Raw genomic sequence first — 21,569 nt, 5'->3', positions numbered from 1 at the left:
TGGTAATAATTCACCCTTTAATAACCGACTCTGGTAATAATTCACCCTTTAATAATAATAATTCACCCTTTAATAACTGCCTGTGAGGGTAATTAACCCTTTAATAATAATAATTCACCCTTTAATAATTGCCTCTGAGGGTAATTAAAGAACTTCTCCCTGACCCATCGGGGCTTTTATTCAGCAGGTCACCATCATCACGGAAGCGCCTCATCCTCCGGGGTCTGTGCTACGCATGCGTCCCATCCTGCAGCAGTCCGCGTATGTGGACGTGTTCATGTATGTGAACGCGCACGCACATGTGTGTATAAGTGTGCGTCGGTGAGGGGTCGGTGTAACGCTGCAGTTAATTAGCCCGGCTCAGATCAGTCCGGCACCGCCAACATGTCGGCCGACTCACAGGTCCAGGACCGGGAGCCCCCGCAGGAAACAGCCCCGGAGCCCCCGCAGGAAACAGCCCCGGAGCCGGAGCCTGAGAAACGGGAGCAGCGGGAGGAGAAGGCGGAGGAGAAGGATGCTGCAAAGGCGGAGGTGAAGGCGGAGGAGAAGGCGGAGGAGAAGGCGGAGGAGAAGGGGGAGAAAACCGAGAAGCAGAAAGAGCAGAAAGGGGAGGAAAAGGGTTCATGGAAGGATTCAATCTACAACCCGAGGACCGGACAGTTTCTGGGCCGAACCGCCAGCAGCTGGGGTAAGTCAGGGCGTCAGTCCGCCGGTCCGCGGCCTCACACCGGGCTGGTTTCAGGCTGATCACCGAACCCTGTCCGGAGGAAATCTGTGGGGTATTTATGGAGTATTTATGTGGTATTTATGTAGTATTTATGGAGTATTTATGGAGTATTTATGGGGTATTTATGGAGTAATTATGGAATATTTATGGAGTATTTAAGGGGTTATTTATGGAGTATTTATGGGGTATTTATGGAATATTTATGGAATATTTATGTGGTATTTATGGTATATTTATGGAGTATTTATGGAATATGTATGGAGTATTTATGGGGTATTTATGGGGTATTTATGGAGTATTTATGGAATATTTATGGACTATTTATGGAGTATTTATGGTACTACTGTATCATTCTGGAGTATTTATAGTTCTACTGTATCATTCTGGAGTATTTATGGTTCTACTGTATCATTCTGGAGTATTTATGGTTCTACTGTATCATTCTGGAGTATTTATGGTTCTACTGGATCATTCTGGAGTATTTATGGTACTACTGTATCATTCTGGAGTATTTATGGTTCTACTGTATCATTCTGGAGTATTTATGGTTCTACTGTATCATTCTGGAGTATTTATGGTTCTACTGGATCATTCTGGAGTATTTATGGTACTACTGTATCATTCTGGAGTATTTATAGTTCTACTGTATCATTCTGGAGTATTTATGGTTCTACTGTATCATTCTGGATTATTTATGGTACTACTGTATCATTCTGGAGTATTTATGGTTCTACTGTATCATTCTGGAGTATTTATGGTTCCACTGTATCATTCTGGAGTATTTATGGTTCCACTGTATCATTCTGGATTATTTATGGTACTACTGTATCATTCTGGAGTATTTATGGTTCTACTGTATCATTCTGGAGTATTTATGGTACTACTGTATCATTCTGGAGTATTTATGGTTCTACTGTATCATTCTGGAGTATTTATGGTTCTACTGTATCATTCTGGAGTATTTATGGTTCCACTGTATCATTCTGGAGTATTTATAGTTCCACTGTATCATTCTGGAGTATTTATGGTACTACTGTATCATTCTGGAGTATTTATGGTTCTACTGTATCATTCTGGAGTATTTATGGTTCTACTGTATCATTCTGGAGTATTTATGGTTCTACTGTATCATTCTGGAGTATTTATAGTTCTACTGTATCATTCTGGAGTATTTATGGTTCTACTGTATCATTCTGGAGTATTTATGGTTCTACTGTATCATTCTGGAGTATTTATGGTACTACTGTATCATTCTGGAGTATTTATGGTTCCACTGTATCATTCTGGAGTATTTATGGTACTACTGTATCATTCTGGAGTATTTATGGTTCCACTGTATCATTCTGGAGTATTTATGGTTCTACTGTATCATTCTGGAGTATTTATGGTTCTACTGTATCATTCTGGAGTATTTATGGTTCTACATTATCATTCTGGAGTATTTATAGTTCTACTGTATCATTCTGGAGTATTTATGGTACTACTGTATCATTCTGGAGTATTTATGGTTCCACTGTATCATTCTGGAGTATTTATGGTTCTACTGTATCATTCTGGAGTATTTATGGTACTACTGTATCATTCTGGATTATTTATGGTACTACTGTATCATTCTGGAGTATTTATGGTACTACTGTATCATTCTGGAGTATTTATGGTTCCACTGTATCATTCTGGAGTATTTATGGTACTACTGTATCATTCTGGAGTATTTATGGTACTACTGTATCATTCTGGAGTATTTATGGTACTACTGTATCATTCTGGAGTATTTATGGTTCCACTGTATCATTCTGGAGTATTTATGGTTCTACATTATCATTCTGGAGTATTTATGGTTCCACTGTATCATTCTGGAGTATTTATGGTACTACTGTATCATTCTGGAGTATTTATGGTTCTACATTATCATTCTGGAGTATTTATAGTTCTACTGTATCATTCTGGAGTATTTATGGTACTACTGTATCATTCTGGAGTATTTATGGTACTACTGTATCATTCTGGAGTATTTATGGTTCCACTGTATCATTCTGGAGTATTTATGGTACTACTGTATCATTCTGGAGTATTTATGGTTCCACTGTATCATTCTGGAGTATTTATGGTACTACTGTATCATTCTGGACTATTTATGGAGTATTTATGGAATATTTATGGTACTACTGTATCATTCTGGAGTATTTAGGGAGTATTTATAGTTCTACTGTATCATTCTGGAGTATTTATGGAGTATTTATGGTACTAATGTATCATTCTGGAGTATTTAGGGAGTATTTATAGTTCTACTGGATCATTCTGGAGTATTTATGGTTCTACTGTATCATTCTGGAGTATTTATGGTACTACTGTATCATTCTGGAGTATTTATGGTTCTACTGTATCATTCTGGAGTATTTATGGTTCCACTGTATCATTCTGGAGTATTTATGGTTCTACTGTATCATTCTGGAGTATTTATGGTTCTACTGTATCATTCTGGAGTATTTATGGTTCTACTGGATCATTCTGGAGTATTTATGGTACTACTGTATCATTCTGGAGTATTTATGGTTCTACTGTATCATTCTGGAGTATTTATGGTTCTACTGTATCATTCTGGATTATTTATGGTACTACTGTATCATTCTGGAGTATTTATGGTTCTACTGTATCATTCTGGAGTATTTATGGTTCTACTGTATCATTCTGGAGTATTTATGGTTCTACTGGATCATTCTGGAGTATTTATGGTACTACTGTATCATTCTGGAGTATTTATGGTTCTACTGTATCATTCTGGAGTATTTATGGTACTACTGTATCATTCTGGAGTATTTATGGTACTACTGTATCATTCTGGAGTATTTATGGTACTACTGTATCATTCTGGAGTATTTATGGTTCCACTGTATCATTCTGGAGTATTTATGGTTCTACATTATCATTCTGGAGTATTTATGGTTCCACTGTATCATTCTGGAGTATTTATGGTACTACTGTATCATTCTGGAGTATTTATGGTTCTACATTATCATTCTGGAGTATTTATGGTACTACTGTATCATTCTGGAGTATTTATGGTACTACTGTATCATTCTGGAGTATTTATGGTTCTACATTATCATTCTGGAGTATTTATAGTTCTACTGTATCATTCTGGAGTATTTATGGTACTACTGTATCATTCTGGAGTATTTATGGTTCTACTGTATCATTCTGGAGTATTTATGGTACTACTGTATCATTCTGGAGTATTTATAGTTCTACTGTATCATTCTGGATTATTTATGGTACTACTGTATCATTCTGGAGTATTTATGGTACTACTGTATCATTCTGGACTATTTATGGAGTATTTATGGAATATTTATGGTACTACTGTATCATTCTGGAGTATTTAGGGAGTATTTATAGTTCTACTGTATCATTCTGGAGTATTTATGGAGTATTTATGGTACTAATGTATCATTCTGGAGTATTTATAGTTCTACTGTATCATTCTGGAGTATTTATGGAGTATTTATGGTACTAATGTATCATTCTGGAGTATTTATAGTTCTACTGTATCATTCTGGAGTATCAGAGAAATCTTATCCATATCCCTTGCAAGAACACAGCATCCAGTTCAACTATAACTAATCTCAAACACGCAGTACTCAATGTCAGATCTTTAAGTAACAAATCATTCTTAATTAATAGTTTTATTTCCTCTCACAATCTTGATTTTATGTTTTTAACTGAGACGTGGCTCGACAAAAACACAGCAAATGCAGTCCTGATTGAGTCTAGTCCACCTCACTTCAATTTTGTGTCTGAAACACGAGAAAACCAGAGGGGTGGGGGTGTTTGTGCCATGTTCAGGGACAATATACCCACCCACAAGTTGTCATTTGGGTTTTTTTCATCATTTGAGTATGTGTCATTCAAAATGGAGATGAAACAATCTTCCATACTTTATATCACCATTTATAAACCACCACAGAATTGTTTTATTGATGATTTTACTGAACTACTTTCAATTGTGTGCACTGCTTTTGACTGTTTAGTCATAACAGGGGACTTGAATGTGCATGTGGACGTAGCGCATAACAAGGAAGCTAAAGAGCTCACTGCTGTCCTTGAAATGTTTGGTCTAACTCAACATGTGACTGAGCCCACCCACAACAGAGGGCACACTCTAGATGTGCTCATTTCAAGGGGTGTTGTTATTTCAAACGTGAATGTCGTTGATGTTGCTTTATCTGATCATTTCTGTGTTTTCTTCGACCTATCTACTTTACCCAAAACACCAGCTGGGTCTGCAGTTGTTCGGGGAAGACTCATAAATGACAGTACCCAGGCTCCGCCCTCGCAGTGACGCAACACCTTCGGCTCTGCTACACTTACTCAGGCAAACTGCTCATTCAGGTGGATTCGAGTTCCCGAAAAAATGGGAACTCCACCCACTTTGTCGGGAAGCAATCAACTTTGAGCAGCGCCAACGGCCCAGGGTAGAGGCGTGTTCAAGGTAGTGACGTGGTTGAACTGCCACTCAACCCATGGATTGTACACGGAAGCGCTTCATTCAATATCAACATGGAGCAGCGTCAAGCTTTTGACACTGCTGTAGATGCTGTAATGAAAGTGTTCGACGGGAGATTCTCGTAAAAAAATCGAGCAAAGAACAGCCCTTGAATCATTTCTTGACAGGAAAGACGTTTTCGCTTTGCTCCCTACTGGCTTTGGTAAGAGTTTAATCTACCAGTTAGCCCCGCTGGTAGCTAAATCATACGTCAGAGGAAAGAGTGGTGTGATTGGCTTAAGCTTAGGCACAGCCTTTTCTGGCCACAACCAGTAGCAACCCGAGGGAGGCGGGTTGACCAGGCCATTTCGAATCGTATTCGTTATGGTCTTGGTCAGACCAGAATCTCGAAGAGATTTGAAAGTCTATGTTAATCAGGCTAAAATGACAGAACAGGGACACAGTTTATGGAAATGATTAGGTTTGAGAACACCCTGTGTTCTGATGTTGATGATCTGTTGAACTCTTACACATCAAGTCTCTTAAATGTTTTGGATACCATTGCTCCTGTCAAGGTTAGAATGGTTAAAAGTAGGCAAAGGGCGCCATGGAGGAAAGAAGAGTCGGTCAGGGCACAGAAAAGGGAGTGCCGGAGAGCCGAACGGAAATGGCGCAAGTCAAAGCTCCAGGTTCATTATGAGACTTACAAAGAAAAGCTATGTGTGTTCAACCAGACTTTGCGTAGAGCAAGGGAGAGTTATTTTTCTGAAATCATCAAAAAATGCAGTAACAACTCTCGTGTCCTGTTTGCTACAGTAAACAGATTAACAAACCCTCCAGTTTCACTGCCTTTAGAACTCATTTCTACATCCAAGTGTAATGAGTTTGCAACATTCTTTAATGACAAAGTTCAAGGCATTAAAAATGCAATAATTTCCACAACACAAATAACTACTCTGCAGCCAGCTAGACACCTAGAGCTGACACATTTCACACCTGTTACTGACAAAACAGTCGAAGAGACCATCTGCAGTCTGAGTTCATCAACGTGCTGCCTTGATGAGTTGCCCACTAGATTCCTAAAGTCTGTGCTGAGCAGTTTGTTACCACAACTCGCTCATCTAGTCAACATCTCACTCCAGACTGGAACATTTCCAAAGGCCTTAAAAACTGCTGTCATTAAGCCTCTTCTAAAGAAGAGCAATCTGATGCCACAGTACTGAACAACTACCGGCCCATATCAAACCTGCCATTCTTAGGCAAAGTCTTAGAAAAAGTTGTATACCAACAGCTTGGTTATTTTCTCCTGTCTAACAATGCTTTTGATACTTTCCAATCAGGCTTTAGGCCCCACCACAGCACTGAGACAGCTCTGATCAAGGTGACAAATGACATCCGCCTGAACACAGATGCAAGTAGAGTCACAGTCTTAGTTCTGCTGGACCTGAGTGCTGCCTTTGACACAGTTGACCATGCGATCTTATTACAGAGGTTAGAAGACTGGGTGGGAATCTCTGGTCGTGCTTTAAACTGGTTCAAGTCCTATCTGGAGGACAGGAAATATTTTGTTGAAATTGGTAACTGTGTCTCAGACCAAATGGCTATGACCTGTGGGGTTCCCCAGGGGCCAGCTAATACGCAGCTATAATGTGTCCTACCACAATTATGCAGATGACACTCAGATCTACGTGTCACTGACGGCAGGAGAACACGGGCCTGTAGATACACTGTGTCGCTGCATCGAACAGATCAGTGTGTGGATGCAAAACAATTTCCTCCAGCTAAACTCAGACAAAACTGAAATCATTGTCTGTGGCCCACAGAAACAAAGAGAAAGTGTTATCAGTCACCTTGAGACTCTCTCTCTAAAACCTAACTATCAAGTTAGAAATCTCGGGGTAATATTGGACTCAGACCTGAACTTTAACAGCCACATTAAATCTGTAACATCAGCAGCTTTTTACCATCTAAAAAACATTGACAGAATCAAAGGAATAGTGTCTAAAGCAGACTTAGAGAGACTGATCCATGCGTTTGTCTCCAGCAGGTTAGACTGCTGTAACGGCCTGCTCACTGGGCTCTCTAAACGGGCTGTAAGACAGCTGCAGTACATCCAGAACGCTGCTGCTCCAGTCCTGACTAGAACCAGGAAATACGACCATATTAGTCCAGTGCTCAGGTCTCTGCACTGGCTTCCTGTCGCTCAGAGAATAGACTTTAAAACAGCTCTGCTTGTGTACAAGTCTCTTCACGGTCAAGCGCCAAAGTACATCTCTGACATGTTAGAGCCATATGAACCAACTTGGGCTCTGAGAACCTCAGGGAGGGGCCTCCTGCCTCAGGGAGGGGTCTCCTGCTGGTGCCCAGAGTCAGGACTAAACAAGGTGAGGCTGCGTTTCAGTTTTATGCCCCTAAAATCTGGAACAGCCTTCCAGAAGATGTGAGACAGGCCTCAACTCTGACAATGTTTAAATCCAGGCTGAAAACAGTTCTGTTTAGCTGTGCATATGACACCTGAAAGTATTTTATCTGCACTCTTCACTTTTCAATTACTTAATGATTATTTTAATGGGTTTTAAATATTCTTTCTTTTTTTAATTTCTTTCTTTTATTTTTTTTATTCCTTTTTAATGGTTTTATTGCCTTCTTGTGATTTTATGTAGCTGTAAAGCACTTTGAATTGCCCTGTGTATGAATTGTGCTCTATAAATAAAATTGCCTTGCCTTGCCTTGCCTTTATGGTTCTACTGTATCATTCTGGAGTATTTATGGTTCTACTGTATCATTCTGGAGTATTTATGGTTCTACTGTATCATTCTGGAGTATTTATGGTACTACTGTATCATTCTGGAGTATTTATGGTTCTACTGTATCATTCTGGAGTATTTATGGTACTACTGTATCATTCTGGAGTATTTATGGTTCTACTGTATCATTCTGGAGTATTTATGGTACTACATTATCATTCTGGAGTATTTATGGTTCTACATTATCATTCTGTAGTATTTATGGTTCTACATTATCATTCTGTAGTATTTATGGTTCTACTGTATCATTCTGGAGTATTTATGGTTCTACTGTATCATTCTGGAGTATTTATGGTTCTACATTATCATTCTGGAATATTTATGGTTCTACTGTATCATTCTGGAGTATTTATAGTTCTACTGGATCATTCTGGAGTATTTATGGTTCTACATTATCATTCTGGAATATTTATGGTTCTACTGTATCATTCTGGAGTGTTTATGGTTCTACTGTATCATTCTGGAGTATTTATGGTTCTACATTATCATTCTGGAATATTTATGGTACTACTGTATCATTCTGGAGTATTTATAGTTCTACTGTATCTCCTATTAAGATGTTGCATTTCTTCAAGGAGAGCTACAGATAAAGTGATGTTTGAATTTTCTCTCCAGGTCTCATCCTCCTCTTCTACCTCATCTTTTACGGTTTCCTGGCGGGGATGTTTACTCTCACCATGTGGGTGATGTTACAGACACTTGATGAAAACATCCCAAGATATCAGGACCGAGTGGCCAGTCCAGGTTATTTAAACCTTTGTTTTTTTACACTTACAGCAACAGTGGAATGTTATTCTTACCTTGGTCATTGCCAGGACCACAATTCAAATTTGTGTCCTCAGCATTTTAGATTCCCAGTAATTGATTACTGATTGCTAACCCTAACCCTAACCCTTTTAAGGTTTGGTGACTCGTCCTCATGCTATTGAGATTTCCTACAACCGTACCGTTCCAGCAAACTACGACCAGTACGTCCAACAGCTGCATGACCTCCTGCAGCGTAAGTACAAAATATTCCAAGACTCATCAAACGGAGATGTCAGTGAAACACTTTTAGGTAAAATACATGTACTTAAGTATGTGAGTAACAAGTGAGTATTACCAAGACGATTTAATGGTTCCCTTTAATTCCAAACATGCAGACCCATTAATTAAACAAAGAAGCCACTGAGAGCTCAACGAAACATGGCTGATTCCTATGTTTTTTGTATCTTTTCAGAATATAATGACAGCATTCAGGACAGTAACGACTTGTGTCTCGTGGGTGAATACACCGAGCAGGACAATGAGCCCATGAAGAAGGTTTGTCAGTTCAAACGCAGCGCCCTGCGTCAGTGCTCAGGTCTGCCTGACTCCAGCTTCGGATACGCGGAGGGGAAACCCTGCATCATCATCAAGATGAACCGGGTCAGTAAAACTCTTCAGTCAGTCTGCTTACATTACATTACACACAACAAAATAAAGATGAACCGGGTTAGTAAAACTCTTCAGTCAGTCTGCTTACATTACATTACACACAACAAAATAAAGATGAACCGGGTTAGTAAAACTCTTCATTCAGTCTGCTTACATGACATTACACACAACAACTCTATGCTTATGAGTTTGTAGGACCAGATAACACTCAACACAGTTGTATTAGCTTCTCTCTTTCCACGTTTACTAAAGTTTACTCAAACCTTCTTTCAAGGTTTTCATTATTAAGACATTTTTTTTACACTTGTGGAACAGTATTAAAGACATAAACCACCTGGATGGATGGTGTTTCGGCAGGTGGTGGCGATTTTCACAGCGGCCATGTTTTTAAGGCCCTGCCAAGCTGAGCAGAGTAGTTTTCCCTCCACTTTGTTTCAGTACTTCAGGGGAAGGAGACAGGTTTAACATGGAGGCGTGCTTGGTTCTTTCTGGGAGAGAGGATATTTGTTTGCAACATTTTGTTGAATTGTGATGGCTGATATTTCCAAGAGGATAAAGATACTAGGGCTGCACAATATATCGAATTTTAATCACGATAACGATATTGGCTTCCCGTGATCAAATTCACGTGATCGAGCGATATTTAAAATGCGTCATTCCGTCCATAGAACGCTCCATATTAAAGGTGTTTTCAAAGATCCTCCGCTTTAACACTCTCTGGTGTTTTTTTAAAGCCACTCTAGCGCTACGTAAACCACTGACTCATCACATGCCTCCATGAGCCAATCAGAGTTGCTCCCTGCACCGCGCAGTTTAGTTTCTAGATGTAGACACTAGTTACAGAGGACAAAGTAATGTGGCGAACATACCACAACAGGTAGCAGTCGGTCTTATGAGCTATAAACAATCTTAACAGAGAAAACAAAAAACGTCTAACGTGGCAGAGGGCGAGGCCGAGGTGCTTGTCCCGAGAACCGGATCGTCATCCATTGTGTGGAAGCATTTTGGGTTCAAGGCGAGTGACACAACACAAGAAAAGGTGATATGCAAAGAGTGCCGTACGGTTGTGTTGGCGCCACAAAGCAACACAACGAACCTCTTTAGCCACTTGAAAACACACCATAAAGTTCAATACGATGAATGTATGAGGACCAAGAAATGCGTTGCAAAGACTAATCATCCCACAACATCAGCTCAGGCATCCATCAAAGCGAGCCTCTTTAGCGCATCACCGTACCCAAACACCTCCCAATGACACCGTGAAATAACGAATAATAAGCCTATGTGACAATAAAATTTGTTTTGGTTAAAATCAACAAATAATCGTGATAATTAATCGTGATATCAATATTGCTCAAAATAATCGTGATAAACATTTTGGCCATTATCGTGCAGCCCTAAAAGATACAAACCGATAAATTGCTGAAACGAGACTTGAAACTGACTTCCATGTGGCGTTGTGGTCTCGGATGGTTTCCGGTTAAGGTGAAGAGCATTGACGTTGCAGAGCAGCTTTCCTGCAGTGAACAGGAGAATAAAATGGTGGAGCCTTTCTGGAAAGTAGACAGAGGATAACATGAGCCCGGGAACGTGACCCTCTGACAAACTGATGGATTCAAACACACCTGGTGAATGAAAGTTGTTGTCAGTGATTATCTCATGAAGCTGATTGAGATGTTGTGAAAGAGTGTGCAGAGCTGTCATCAAAGCTAAAGGTGTTCACTTTAAAGCATGTAATGAACGAATTTTCAATATGAAGAAAAGCTGTTACGCGTTGACGTACTTTGGACAAGTACTGAAACTGAGTTCAGAACAGCTGTGTCGGATGATTTTGTCCCTAATTGTAAGTAATCTGTATGCAGGTCGTTGGCCTGAAACCCAAAGGAGATCCCTACATCAACTGTACTGCCAAGGTAATGGGTTAACCCTAACCCTAACCCTCTAACCCTACCCTACCCTAACCCTACTCTAACCCTAACCCTACTCTAACCCTAACCCTCTAACCCTAACCCTACTCTAACCCTAACCCTACCCTAACCCTACTCTAACCCTAACCCTACCCTACCCTAACCCTACTCTAACCCTAACCCTACTCTAACCCTAACCCTACTCTAACCCTAACCCTACCCTAACCCTACTCTAACCCTAACCCTACCCTACCCTAACCCTACTCTAACCCTAACCCTACTCTAACCCTAACCCTAACCCTACTCACTGTTCCCTGATTGTTGATAACCAACACAGATGGCTCAGGTGGAGGAGTGGGAACATTGGTGGTTCAGTCTCTCACCCCTCCATGTCTCAAAGTGTTCTAAAGCACTTAACCTCATGCTACTCCTGATCTTCTCTTTAGTTTGTGATTGGAAAGTGCAAATATTTAAGAAGTGCTTTAAGGAATGCGTGAACAACAAAGACATTATAAAATCAAGATAAGGTTAAAAAGTGCTATATAACTGTGGATCATTTTCACTTGTAAATTGTTGAATTTGATTGTTCAATAATTCTTCGTGATATTATTAAAATAAGTGTATTTCTGTCTTGCTTTCTGGTAGAGAGACACTCCATTACAGATGCAATACTTCCCATCTGAAGGTCGTCTGGATAAAATGTTTTTTCCATACTATGGGAAGAAAGCTCATGTGAGTAAATACTGTTTGTTTAGTTTGTTTATATGATCTATTTGACCTGTCTCTGGGTTGAAAGCTTTTCCTTTGGATTCCTTCCTAAAAAACAAATCAAAAGAAAAGGGTATGTCTGTAGTTACAGAGTGCTTCACCTTTAAAAACAAATCAAAAGTATAATTCACACAAATGCTAAAAATCTGGTGGGCCAAAAAGGATATCGGCACGGACCTATTCTGTGGGGCTAGAACTGACCAGAATAGTTCTCAGAGGAGAGAGAGTGTAGCTGGACAAAATAAAAGTGGTAGGCTAGAGGGAAGTAAGCTCCAGGTTTGTCCTTGTGGCAGAAAGTAACATCAGTTAGAGGCCTTAAAATGCATCAGGGAAGAAAGAGATGTGTGGTAAAGGAAGGGCAGTGTGGCCGTATCGATCAGTACTTTATAAGAAGTCAATCGAGTAAGTCGGATGAAGTCCAGCGGCAGGTAGAAAACCACAGTCCAAAGGATATCAGTAACACAGCTACGGAGGGGGAGGAGGAGGTTCTAAGAAGGGATGCAGCTGATACTGAGGTGAACAGGCCAGTTAGAGAGAGAGATATGGAGCAGAAAGCTAGAATTAAGTGGCCTAGGGCAAATAGTAACAAAGAATGGGAGGCAGTCAATAAAGATTTGTCGATAATATTGGATAGGTTAGGAGGAAATGCAAGCGATAGGCTAGAGAAGATGGGAGATATAATTTTCTCCTATGGTGTAGAAAGATTTGGTCGTACCGAACCGTCACGGTACGGGGGTCACGGTTCGGTATGCGCATTTCCACGCAGAATACACACGGTACGTAAGTTTTCTGAACACGTAACTGTTATTTTGCAAGAGTTTCCTTCAGGACCCATTTAAACACTGCCACATGCAATCTCTGATTGGTCCGTAGAGATATACGCTTTCGGACAGAGTAGTTATAAGAACGCAGTTATCAGAACTGTCCTACTCGAATTTCGTTCTGATAACTGTCCTTCCCCAGCGGAGCCGTTTCAGTCTGCATTCGCACATGAGTCGGGACTTTGCGCCGCGCGCAGCCGTCCGCGTCAGTGACGTGTTAGCCGTTTAGCGCCACATTCAACAACAAAACGGAACAAAAAAAAACCCGAGAGAAGAAAAAACACCACAAAGAAGCTAATATGGAGAGCTAGGAGGCCACCGTGTTCATGGTCTGCATGATGGTGATATTAATCATGGACAATAACATCAGGCGTCTAACATTGAGGCTGGAAAAGCTCACAGAGAGATTCAGGAGACGATACTTTTTCATTTCATGAAGGAACAAAGGAGAGCAGCGCGCCGCAGACAAAGGAGACAACGTGTAAGTTTAACTTATTAAACACCCGCCTGTTCTGTCTGTGTGGTATGATGAAACATTTCAGCCGTGATAGCATGACATGGGGCGTAGCTACCGACCACCACACACCTCCGTTAGATCGTTCTATAGAACCCAGAACAGACCCGACCAATTACGTCTCCCAAATGTATTACAACAACCCCTGGATACGAATACATGCAGAGCAAAAAAAATTACCAAAGCAATTGGAATTTACATCGCATCTGCTATGCGCCCATATTCCACTGTAGAAGAGGCAGGATTCAGATCTCTATTACATGTGCTCGAACCTCGCTACACGCCTCCTTCGGCACTGTACCGAAAATGTACCGAACCGTAGGGTCCAAACCGAGGTACGTACCGAACCGTGAGTTTTTTGTACCGTTCCACCCCTAATCTATATATAAGAAACACATATTCAGATCCTGAGCAGCGTAGAGTAGCAGGCCTTCCACCTGACATGCCACCATTAGGAGAGATAGCTCATAAGATGGATGTTAAGCCTGATTTATGCTTCAGGCGCAAAGCCTCTGACGCTCGGACGCAGAGCCTCTGCGAGCGTCAAAATCTTGACAGCTCCCCCACGCAGAGGCTCTGCGCGCGTTGTCGTGCACCTCAGAAAAATCCTGACTACGCGGCAGACGCACGCAGACCACCAACGGAAGTGCGCAGACAAAAGCGGCTGTGATTGGTCCTCGGTGTGCCTTTCCGGTTGTCTGTGTGGCTTCCTCCTTTGCATTTTCGCCAACTCCAATAAAAGAAGCTGTTCTTCTTCGATGTCGAGCAACTCCAGATCCATATCTTGCATACACTTTTTTTTTTTTTGAAAGATAAACACTTCCGCCGGCGCCGCCAACGTTCTGGTCACCGCCCACCGAAATTCTCGCGAGGGGAAACTGCTGTGCGTCTCGAGAAATTCCAGACCGAGGTTGCAGAACCATAACATGAAAAGTGGTTCGCAACCAGAGCAAAGCAACACGTCAAGACGATAGACGCAGAACTATAATCCGCCCTTTAGACCACCTAAGTGGAAGGAGGTTGAGGAGGTAGTTAGGCATGCAAAGGCTTCGTCAGCCCCAGGGCCAAATGGAGTCCCCTACCGGGTTTATAAAAGTGCACCTGATATCCTAAAGTTTTTGTGGAGGCAATTAAGAATAGTTTTGGAGAAACAGGTTATTCCTAGAGCAGGGCGTAGGGCAGGAGGCGTTCTTATTCCAAAGGAGAAAGAGTCCTCAGACCTGAGTCAGTTCCGGATGATCTCTCTCCTAAATGTAGAGGGGAAGATTTTCTTTAGTTTAGTTTTCAGGATGTTTAGGCCTGATTAAGCCATGATCTTAGAGGTAGAGAGGGTGTCTGCTTCCTGGTCAGCGTTGGTAAATATCTTGAGACTCGGGACCTTACAATCACTGAGCGAGTTGGTAACCTCGGAGTGTTGATAGACTCAGATCTGACTTTCAGCAGCCACATCAAAGCTGTCACCAAGGCAGCTTTTTACCATCTCAGAAACATCAACAGAATTAAAGGTTTCCAGGAGAAACTCATCCATGCATTCATCTCCAGCAGACTTCATCACTGTAACGCTCTTTTAACTGGACTTCCCACAAAGAGCATTAAACATCTGCAGCTCATCCAGAACGCTGCTGCTGGAGTTTTAACCCGGACCAAGAGATCTGAACACATCACAGCAGCTTTAAAATCTTTACTCTGGCTTCCAGTCAGTCACAGAATAGATTTTAAAAGCCTGCTGATGGTTTACATCTGTGATATGTTCAGAGAATATAAAGCCAGCAGAGCTCTTAGATCCAAGGACTCAGGTCAGCTGGTCCAGTCCAGAGTCCAGACTAAACATGGAGAAGCAGCATTTAGCTGTTATGCTGCCAACAAGTGGAACAAACTGCCAGTGGAGATTAAACTTTCACCAAATGGAGGCATTTTTAAATCCAGGTTAAAGACATTTCTGTTCTCATGTGTCTATGCATGAAATCTGCACGATATCTTTGAACTTATCTGGACTGTTGCCGGGTTTTAAATTCATTTAAATGATTTTAATTGTTTCTCTTTATATTCTTTTATGTATTTTTAATGCTTCTTCCACTCCCTGCTGCAATGCTTTTATTTTATGTGAAGCACTTTGAACTGTTTGTACATGAAATGTGCTATATGAATAAATTTGATTTGATTTGAACCCAAACTGGCAGCTGGTGGTATTTCTCTCAATGGATCTACCTTTCTTATTCACTAAACTATCAGGTGATCAGTGTATTTTTTTTCCAGAAGCATCCAATGAGAGTAACCCCATCTCCATTCTATATGAGCTTGCCTAGAATCTGAAGAGAAAAATCTGGCTGACAAATGTCAGACCCACATTAGTAACAGTTATGTCTAAGTGGAGCCTTAGGTTCGGTAGAGCATACAACACAAAGATGATAAGTTTAAGTTTAATGTCATTGCACATTTCCCAGATACAGGCAATGAAATGCAGACTCATCCACAGAAGTGCACGTAAATAATATGATATATAAATAGGTGTGTGCGTCGCCAGCCTACTGATCACCTGTTCTGACACTACAATTCCCAGGATTCCTCTATTCATGTCATTATTGTCTGCACCTGTGTCCTGGTCATTACCCTCATGTGTTGCACCTGTCCTCCCTCTACTTATACCAGTGTTCACCAGCTTCCTCGTGTAGTCTTGTTATGTCTGAAGTCTTTACCTGTTGAATAAAACCCTATGAAGGACGTGAGTGTTTGTGTCCATCGAACACTGTTTCATTCTGACAGCATCAGTGCCTGTTGTTACAGGCCTGGCTCAGGGTGTGTACAGGTATAAACTAACAAAGTTAAATTTAAGACTTTTTAAGGACCTGTGGCTGTATGGGTTGGCTGCGCAGTACAGATCTTTTTGTTTTTACAGTGAGCCATATCAAAATCAAATCAAATCAAATTTATTCATATAGCACATTTCATGTACAAACAGTTCAAAGTGCTTTACATAAAATAAAAGCATTGCAGCAGGGAGTGGAAGAAGCATTAAAATACATAAAAGAATATAAAGAGAAACAAATAAAATGATTTAAATGAATTTAAAAACCAGCAACAGTCCAGATAAGTTCAAAGATATCGTGCAGATTTCATGCATAGACACATGAGAACAGAAATGTCTTTAACCTGGATTTAAAAATGTCTCCATTTGGTGAAAGTTTAATCTCCACTGGCAGTTTGTTCCACTTGTTGGCAGCATAACAGCTAAATGCTGCTTCTCCATGTTTAGTCTGGACTCTGGACTGGACCAGCTGACCTGAGTCCTTGGATCTCAGAGCTCTGCTGGCTTTATATTCTCTGAACAGATCACAGATTGTAAACCATCAGCAGGCTTTTAAAATCTATTCTGTGACTGACTGGAAGCCAGAGTAAAGATTTTAAAGCTGCTGTGATGTGTTCAGATCTCTTAGTCCGGGTTAAAACTCCAGCAGCAGCGTTCTGGATGAGCTGCAGATGTTTAATGCTCTTTGTGGGAAGTCCAGTTAAAAGAGCGTTACAGTGATGGAGTCTGCTGGAGATGAATGCATGGATGAGTTTCTCCTGGAAACCTTTAATTCTGTTGATGTTTCTGAGATGGTAAAAAGCTGCCTTGGTGACAGCTTTGATGTGGCTGCTGAAAGTCAGATCTGAGTCTATCAACACTCCGAGGTTACCAACTTGGTCAGTGATTGTAAGGTCCCGAGTCTCAAGATATTTACCAACGCTGACCCTCTTCTCTTTGCTACCAAACAGAATGATCTCAGTTTGGTCTTCATTTAATTGTAGAAAATTCTCACTCATCCAGGTGTTTACTTCCTCCAGACACTGACACAGTACGTCTGCACAATGTAAAAGATTACCCCAAAAGCCTGTACTCAGTTAAAAAATCCATGTGTTACCTTGTACTGTCGTTATTTAATACCCATTAAATCAAATTAATATATGGAAAAGGAGAAGCGAAAGTGTATATTGTGAAATATGTCAGTATAAATTCTCAGTCATGGTGATCCTCAGAGCTGAATGAGTGCAACTGGCCTTACGTTCTTAGGAAGTTTTAGATGTTTCACCTCTCACCTGAGAGGCTTCTTCAGTTATTGTGAATGTCTATTTTGAAATTATTGTTTAGTATTTTGTTCTGCTTTGTATTGGACTAACACAGATTGATGATTATAACATTTTAATAAGTTAATACAAACAGCAGCGTGTGAGGAGATGTTTTATTGTGTGACCAGCCGACTATCACTGACACATGTTGTTGCTTCTGTGGCCCAGTCTAATAACAGTGCTTCCATTTAAACTGTCGCTCTGTATGTTAACTGTACCCATGTGTGTGTTTACAGCCTGAGTACGTCCAACCTCTGGTAGCTGTGAAGTTGCTGTTGACTAAAGAAGACTACAACGTGGAGCAGATGGTGGAGTGCAAAGTCGAGGGTTCGGACCTGCGGAACAGTGATGAGCGCGACAAATATCTGGGTCGTGTCACTTTCCGGGTCAAAGTGTCCCAGTAATCTGAGGCACCAGTTACCATGGACACCTCACAATGTGTTACAGTGGAAATAAAGCTCCATTTCAGGACATTTTTTAACTTAGACCTGATCTGATCCACCTGTCTGAATCTGGTTCCTCTTATTCAGATTCTGATGAGATGACCAAATCTGGCCAACAGGCCTAATGTTGTTCCACTGCCATGATTCTGCAGACCTCATCCTGACTTAGACCTGTTTAACTGTGACTCTGTTACAGATGTGTACATAACCCTAACCCAGACACTCAGAACAGATCAGGTCTGCTGTGAAGCATGTGAGCACAATGATTTGTTGTTTTCAGACCTAAGGCGAGACACTACAGGTGAATAGGGTAATATTTTAAAATAATAGATATCACCATGAAACGTCCTCAGTTGATTACTTATACAAGTATGAAAAAAAAAATGTATTACAAGTTTTAGAAATATGTGTGTTTAATTATGCAAATGAGGCATTATCTCATTAAATATGCGCACATTTGCATATATTTCCGGAAGATAGATCTGAACATGTGATAAAGCCAGGTGCAAAATTCTTTTTTCATTTTGTTTACACACAAAATGAAAAGAAAATTACAGAGGGATTTCAGGATATCTGCTTTCATTTCCTAGGAAATCAAAATATACTGTCCATAGCCTAAAAAACATAAATTTTCGCCATATTTTTTGATTATAATGTCACATAAATCAGGCCAGGAATGATTTATCAAAAAAATCCTTCTGTAAATATCTTCATAATACTGCTAAGTGTACAACTGGAAAGTTTGGTGTTAGTAGGTGCTCCATAGGCTGAGATATTGATACTGGAAAAATACAAAAAACTGATTTTGAGAAAACGGCATTTAAAGATTTAAATAGGGGAATTGATTTTGGTAAATGACGGCGAAATGTACTGCCGCGATTAAACAAAATGTGATGAAATAAACATTTTAATTTATTTTTTGAAATAACACATATTGAAGGAGTAGACTGGCCCAAAATCTAAAAATTGACCACTGCATGAAAAATCCCTGTTTTTGCCGGCCGTGTCTCGCCTTAAAGGTCGTAGTGATGTAATGTAGCACAAAACACCTTTTTAACAGGGCAGAACAGCACAAGCCAACAGAATCACACTGAGATAAACAGTTTACATATGATCTGATTATTGTTAGTTTTCCATTCAGCTGCTGTGTAATCGGATTACTCGGTGTCCCCACAGAAATATCGGTGGTACCATAATGACATTAATAATATGGTTGTACTTGTTACTGCCAGGTTCAGGGCTTAAACACATGGAATTTTTCAAAATGTTGCCGCATTGGACCAGCTATAGTATATAAAGGTTTGAGTGTTAATCTTATTGTGTTACTGAATATTGTGGTTTATGGTAAAAAAGAAAAAATATGGCCCAAGGAAACATTTATGTAAAGAAAATATTGTCAAACTTTTTCTGTTCTTCCGGTCAGATTGTGAAGGTAAAAAATAGATCATCTATAGTGTCCAATGAGAAGTAATTTATACTGCACTGTCCTTCCTCTGGCTGTGAAAAAAACAAAGGAAAGAAATATGTGAAGTTCATCTTGACTCTGTGAGCATTCATGTTTGCCAATTTCTTAGATATTTTTCCTGTCAGTTTTATGACATACTTCAGCAATATGATTTTTGTTTAGCATCATGTCATTTTTTTCCTAAATGTGAAATAGTGTTATTGTAATTACTTGTGTTGTATGACCATTGAACAAGATGACAACAGCAGCTGATCTCAGTTAGCGAAGCTCAGTTTTGAGTTGTCATTGCTAATTGAAACGTGTTGTAATATTTTCTTCTGTACAGAATGACAAAGACATGACTGTAAATTACATAAATTCTGTTCCGTTACTATATTTATTTACATCTGCTGAAGGTTCAAAATTAGTAAACAATGATTTATCCACTCTGCTGCAAATAAAATGTAAACTGTGTTAGTGAGAAATAAAATCTGGTCCCATCAAATGTTATATGTGAATATGTGATTGTTGAATTCCAAAAACATTGAGACTGTAATTTAAGCATACTAGTCAGGTTCATTATGTTTGGATTTTAACTTTTGCTGGATTTTTTTGGAGAGTTGGAAAACTATACATTTTTGAAAACTGTAATGTATAAGCAATCAGAAAAACAATGTTTGCATTTGCACAGGTGTCTGCATGGCGGCCATCTTGGATTTTTCATAATGGTGTCCCAAAAAACTAAATTTTGTAATTTCTCAGCTTCTGAATAGGCTAGAACATTGATTTTTAACTGCTAAACCTACATTTTCAGGGTCATTGAATCTAATGGTGGTAGTTTTAATGTTCTCAGACTTTTTGTTACCACACTAATTTATTTGGCCTGGTGATTTATAGTATTTACAAGTCGATGCATGTCTGTCAAGCCCACCATACAAAACATCCCCGCTGGAATATGCACAACTGGTGCAGTTTACATGTCCATCATTTTGCTTTACATGTCTAGGCTTGCCTGTGCAAAGCTCACTGCTACAGTGTATACAGGAGCAGTACCACATAGTGAATGTATTGAGTGTCGACAGGTGTTCAATCAGTGTTGCCAATTTAGTGACTTAGTCGCTAGATTTAGCAACTTTTTGCCGTCTCTGGTGACGCAAAAACCTCTTCTAGCATAGATGATGCCTGGATCGAAGCTGATGTGTTTGGCTCTGCCACGACAAGACAAATCCTGAAAGTCACCCACTACAAGCGAGCTCTCCTTGCTCACATCTACTCCTTTGTAGCTCTCTATGAGATGGTTCTAGAGCTGTTATTCGAGGACAACCCACAACTGAAAGATGTGTGCCTGAGGGCAACAGCTGAAGTAGAAACTGCCTGCTCAGAGAGGAAGAAATCCATGAAAGCTGAATGCGTGAAGCAAGCAAACACCGACCTCCTTGAAGCCTTGACCACTGCCAAGGTCATCACTGCATTCCAAAAATGGGAAGAGCAGAAGTCCCAGAATGCGATGTTCAAGTCCATGGTGAATTACCTACATCGGGTAGAAACAATCCTGCTCTTCATCGCAGCAACTCGAAAGGCTGATCTAGAGCTGCACCTGCCACCTGGAGAAGCACTGAGAAAGCTGTTCTTTGCCGTATCAAGTACAAGCTACTCTGGCCAAGATACATTGCAGACATGCATGACTTGAGGGCCAATCACCCACAGACCTGGGAAGAACTCCAAGCAGGCAGTATATCAGTCACCAAGAGCAGCATCCCCTTTGTGTCCCTTGGAGCAGACCACGCATGTGGACAGCTGAACAGGCTGAAGGTCCACTCTGGACTCATAGGCATCTCCAGCAATGCCAATGCCAGACAGAGATTCTTCATGGTGACACCAGAACTTGCACGTCTGTCGAAGGAGTTCAAGAGCCAGTTTGACATGGAAACTAATGGAACCACAGAGCACCATGAGCTTGGGCCAAGTTCTGTCAAGAGGGCACATCATGCAATCGACAAGATCAAGGCAGCCATAGTCAGTCATGTAAACCCCTGTAGATCTGAAGGAGACCAAGGACCTGTATGGGAGGCTGATGGTACTTGCCAGGTCAAGCAGAGACATCAACCAGAAAGAGGCCATTGGGAACTATG

General features: G+C 40.6%; 1 protein-coding gene across 1 annotated transcript; it reads left to right on the top strand.

The window, feature by feature from the left end:
- The first annotated feature begins 253 nt into the window (after positions 1 to 253).
- LOC142387920 (sodium/potassium-transporting ATPase subunit beta-3-like) lies at positions 254 to 19,947 on the top strand. The gene is made up of 7 exons (XM_075472663.1): positions 254 to 688; positions 8,633 to 8,761; positions 8,919 to 9,017; positions 9,237 to 9,424; positions 11,296 to 11,346; positions 11,986 to 12,072; positions 17,787 to 19,947. Exons 1-7 carry the CDS (start codon positions 385 to 387, stop codon positions 17,952 to 17,954), a joined length of 1,026 nt encoding a protein of 341 aa, XP_075328778.1. The 5' UTR covers positions 254 to 384; the 3' UTR covers positions 17,955 to 19,947.
- The last annotated feature ends 1,622 nt before the right edge of the window (positions 19,948 to 21,569 follow it).

This window comes from Odontesthes bonariensis, chromosome 9 (genome assembly GCF_027942865.1).
Source record: "Odontesthes bonariensis isolate fOdoBon6 chromosome 9, fOdoBon6.hap1, whole genome shotgun sequence".
Taxonomy (NCBI): Eukaryota; Metazoa; Chordata; class Actinopteri; order Atheriniformes; family Atherinopsidae; genus Odontesthes; species Odontesthes bonariensis.
Note: the sequence above shows the minus strand (reverse complement) of the source record. Positions and strands in the feature narration are given on the sequence as shown.

Coding starts and splice junctions, on each gene's coding strand:
- LOC142387920 (XM_075472663.1), top strand. CDS start 385: ATGTCGGCCGACTCACAGGTCCAGGACCGGGAGCCCCCGCAGGAAACA. Junction 689..8,632: donor CCGAACCGCCAGCAGCTGGG/GTAAGTCAGGGC, acceptor TTTTCTCTCCAG/GTCTCATCCTCCTCTTCTAC. Junction 9,018..9,236: donor GCTGCATGACCTCCTGCAGC/GTAAGTACAAAA, acceptor GTATCTTTTCAG/AATATAATGACAGCATTCAG.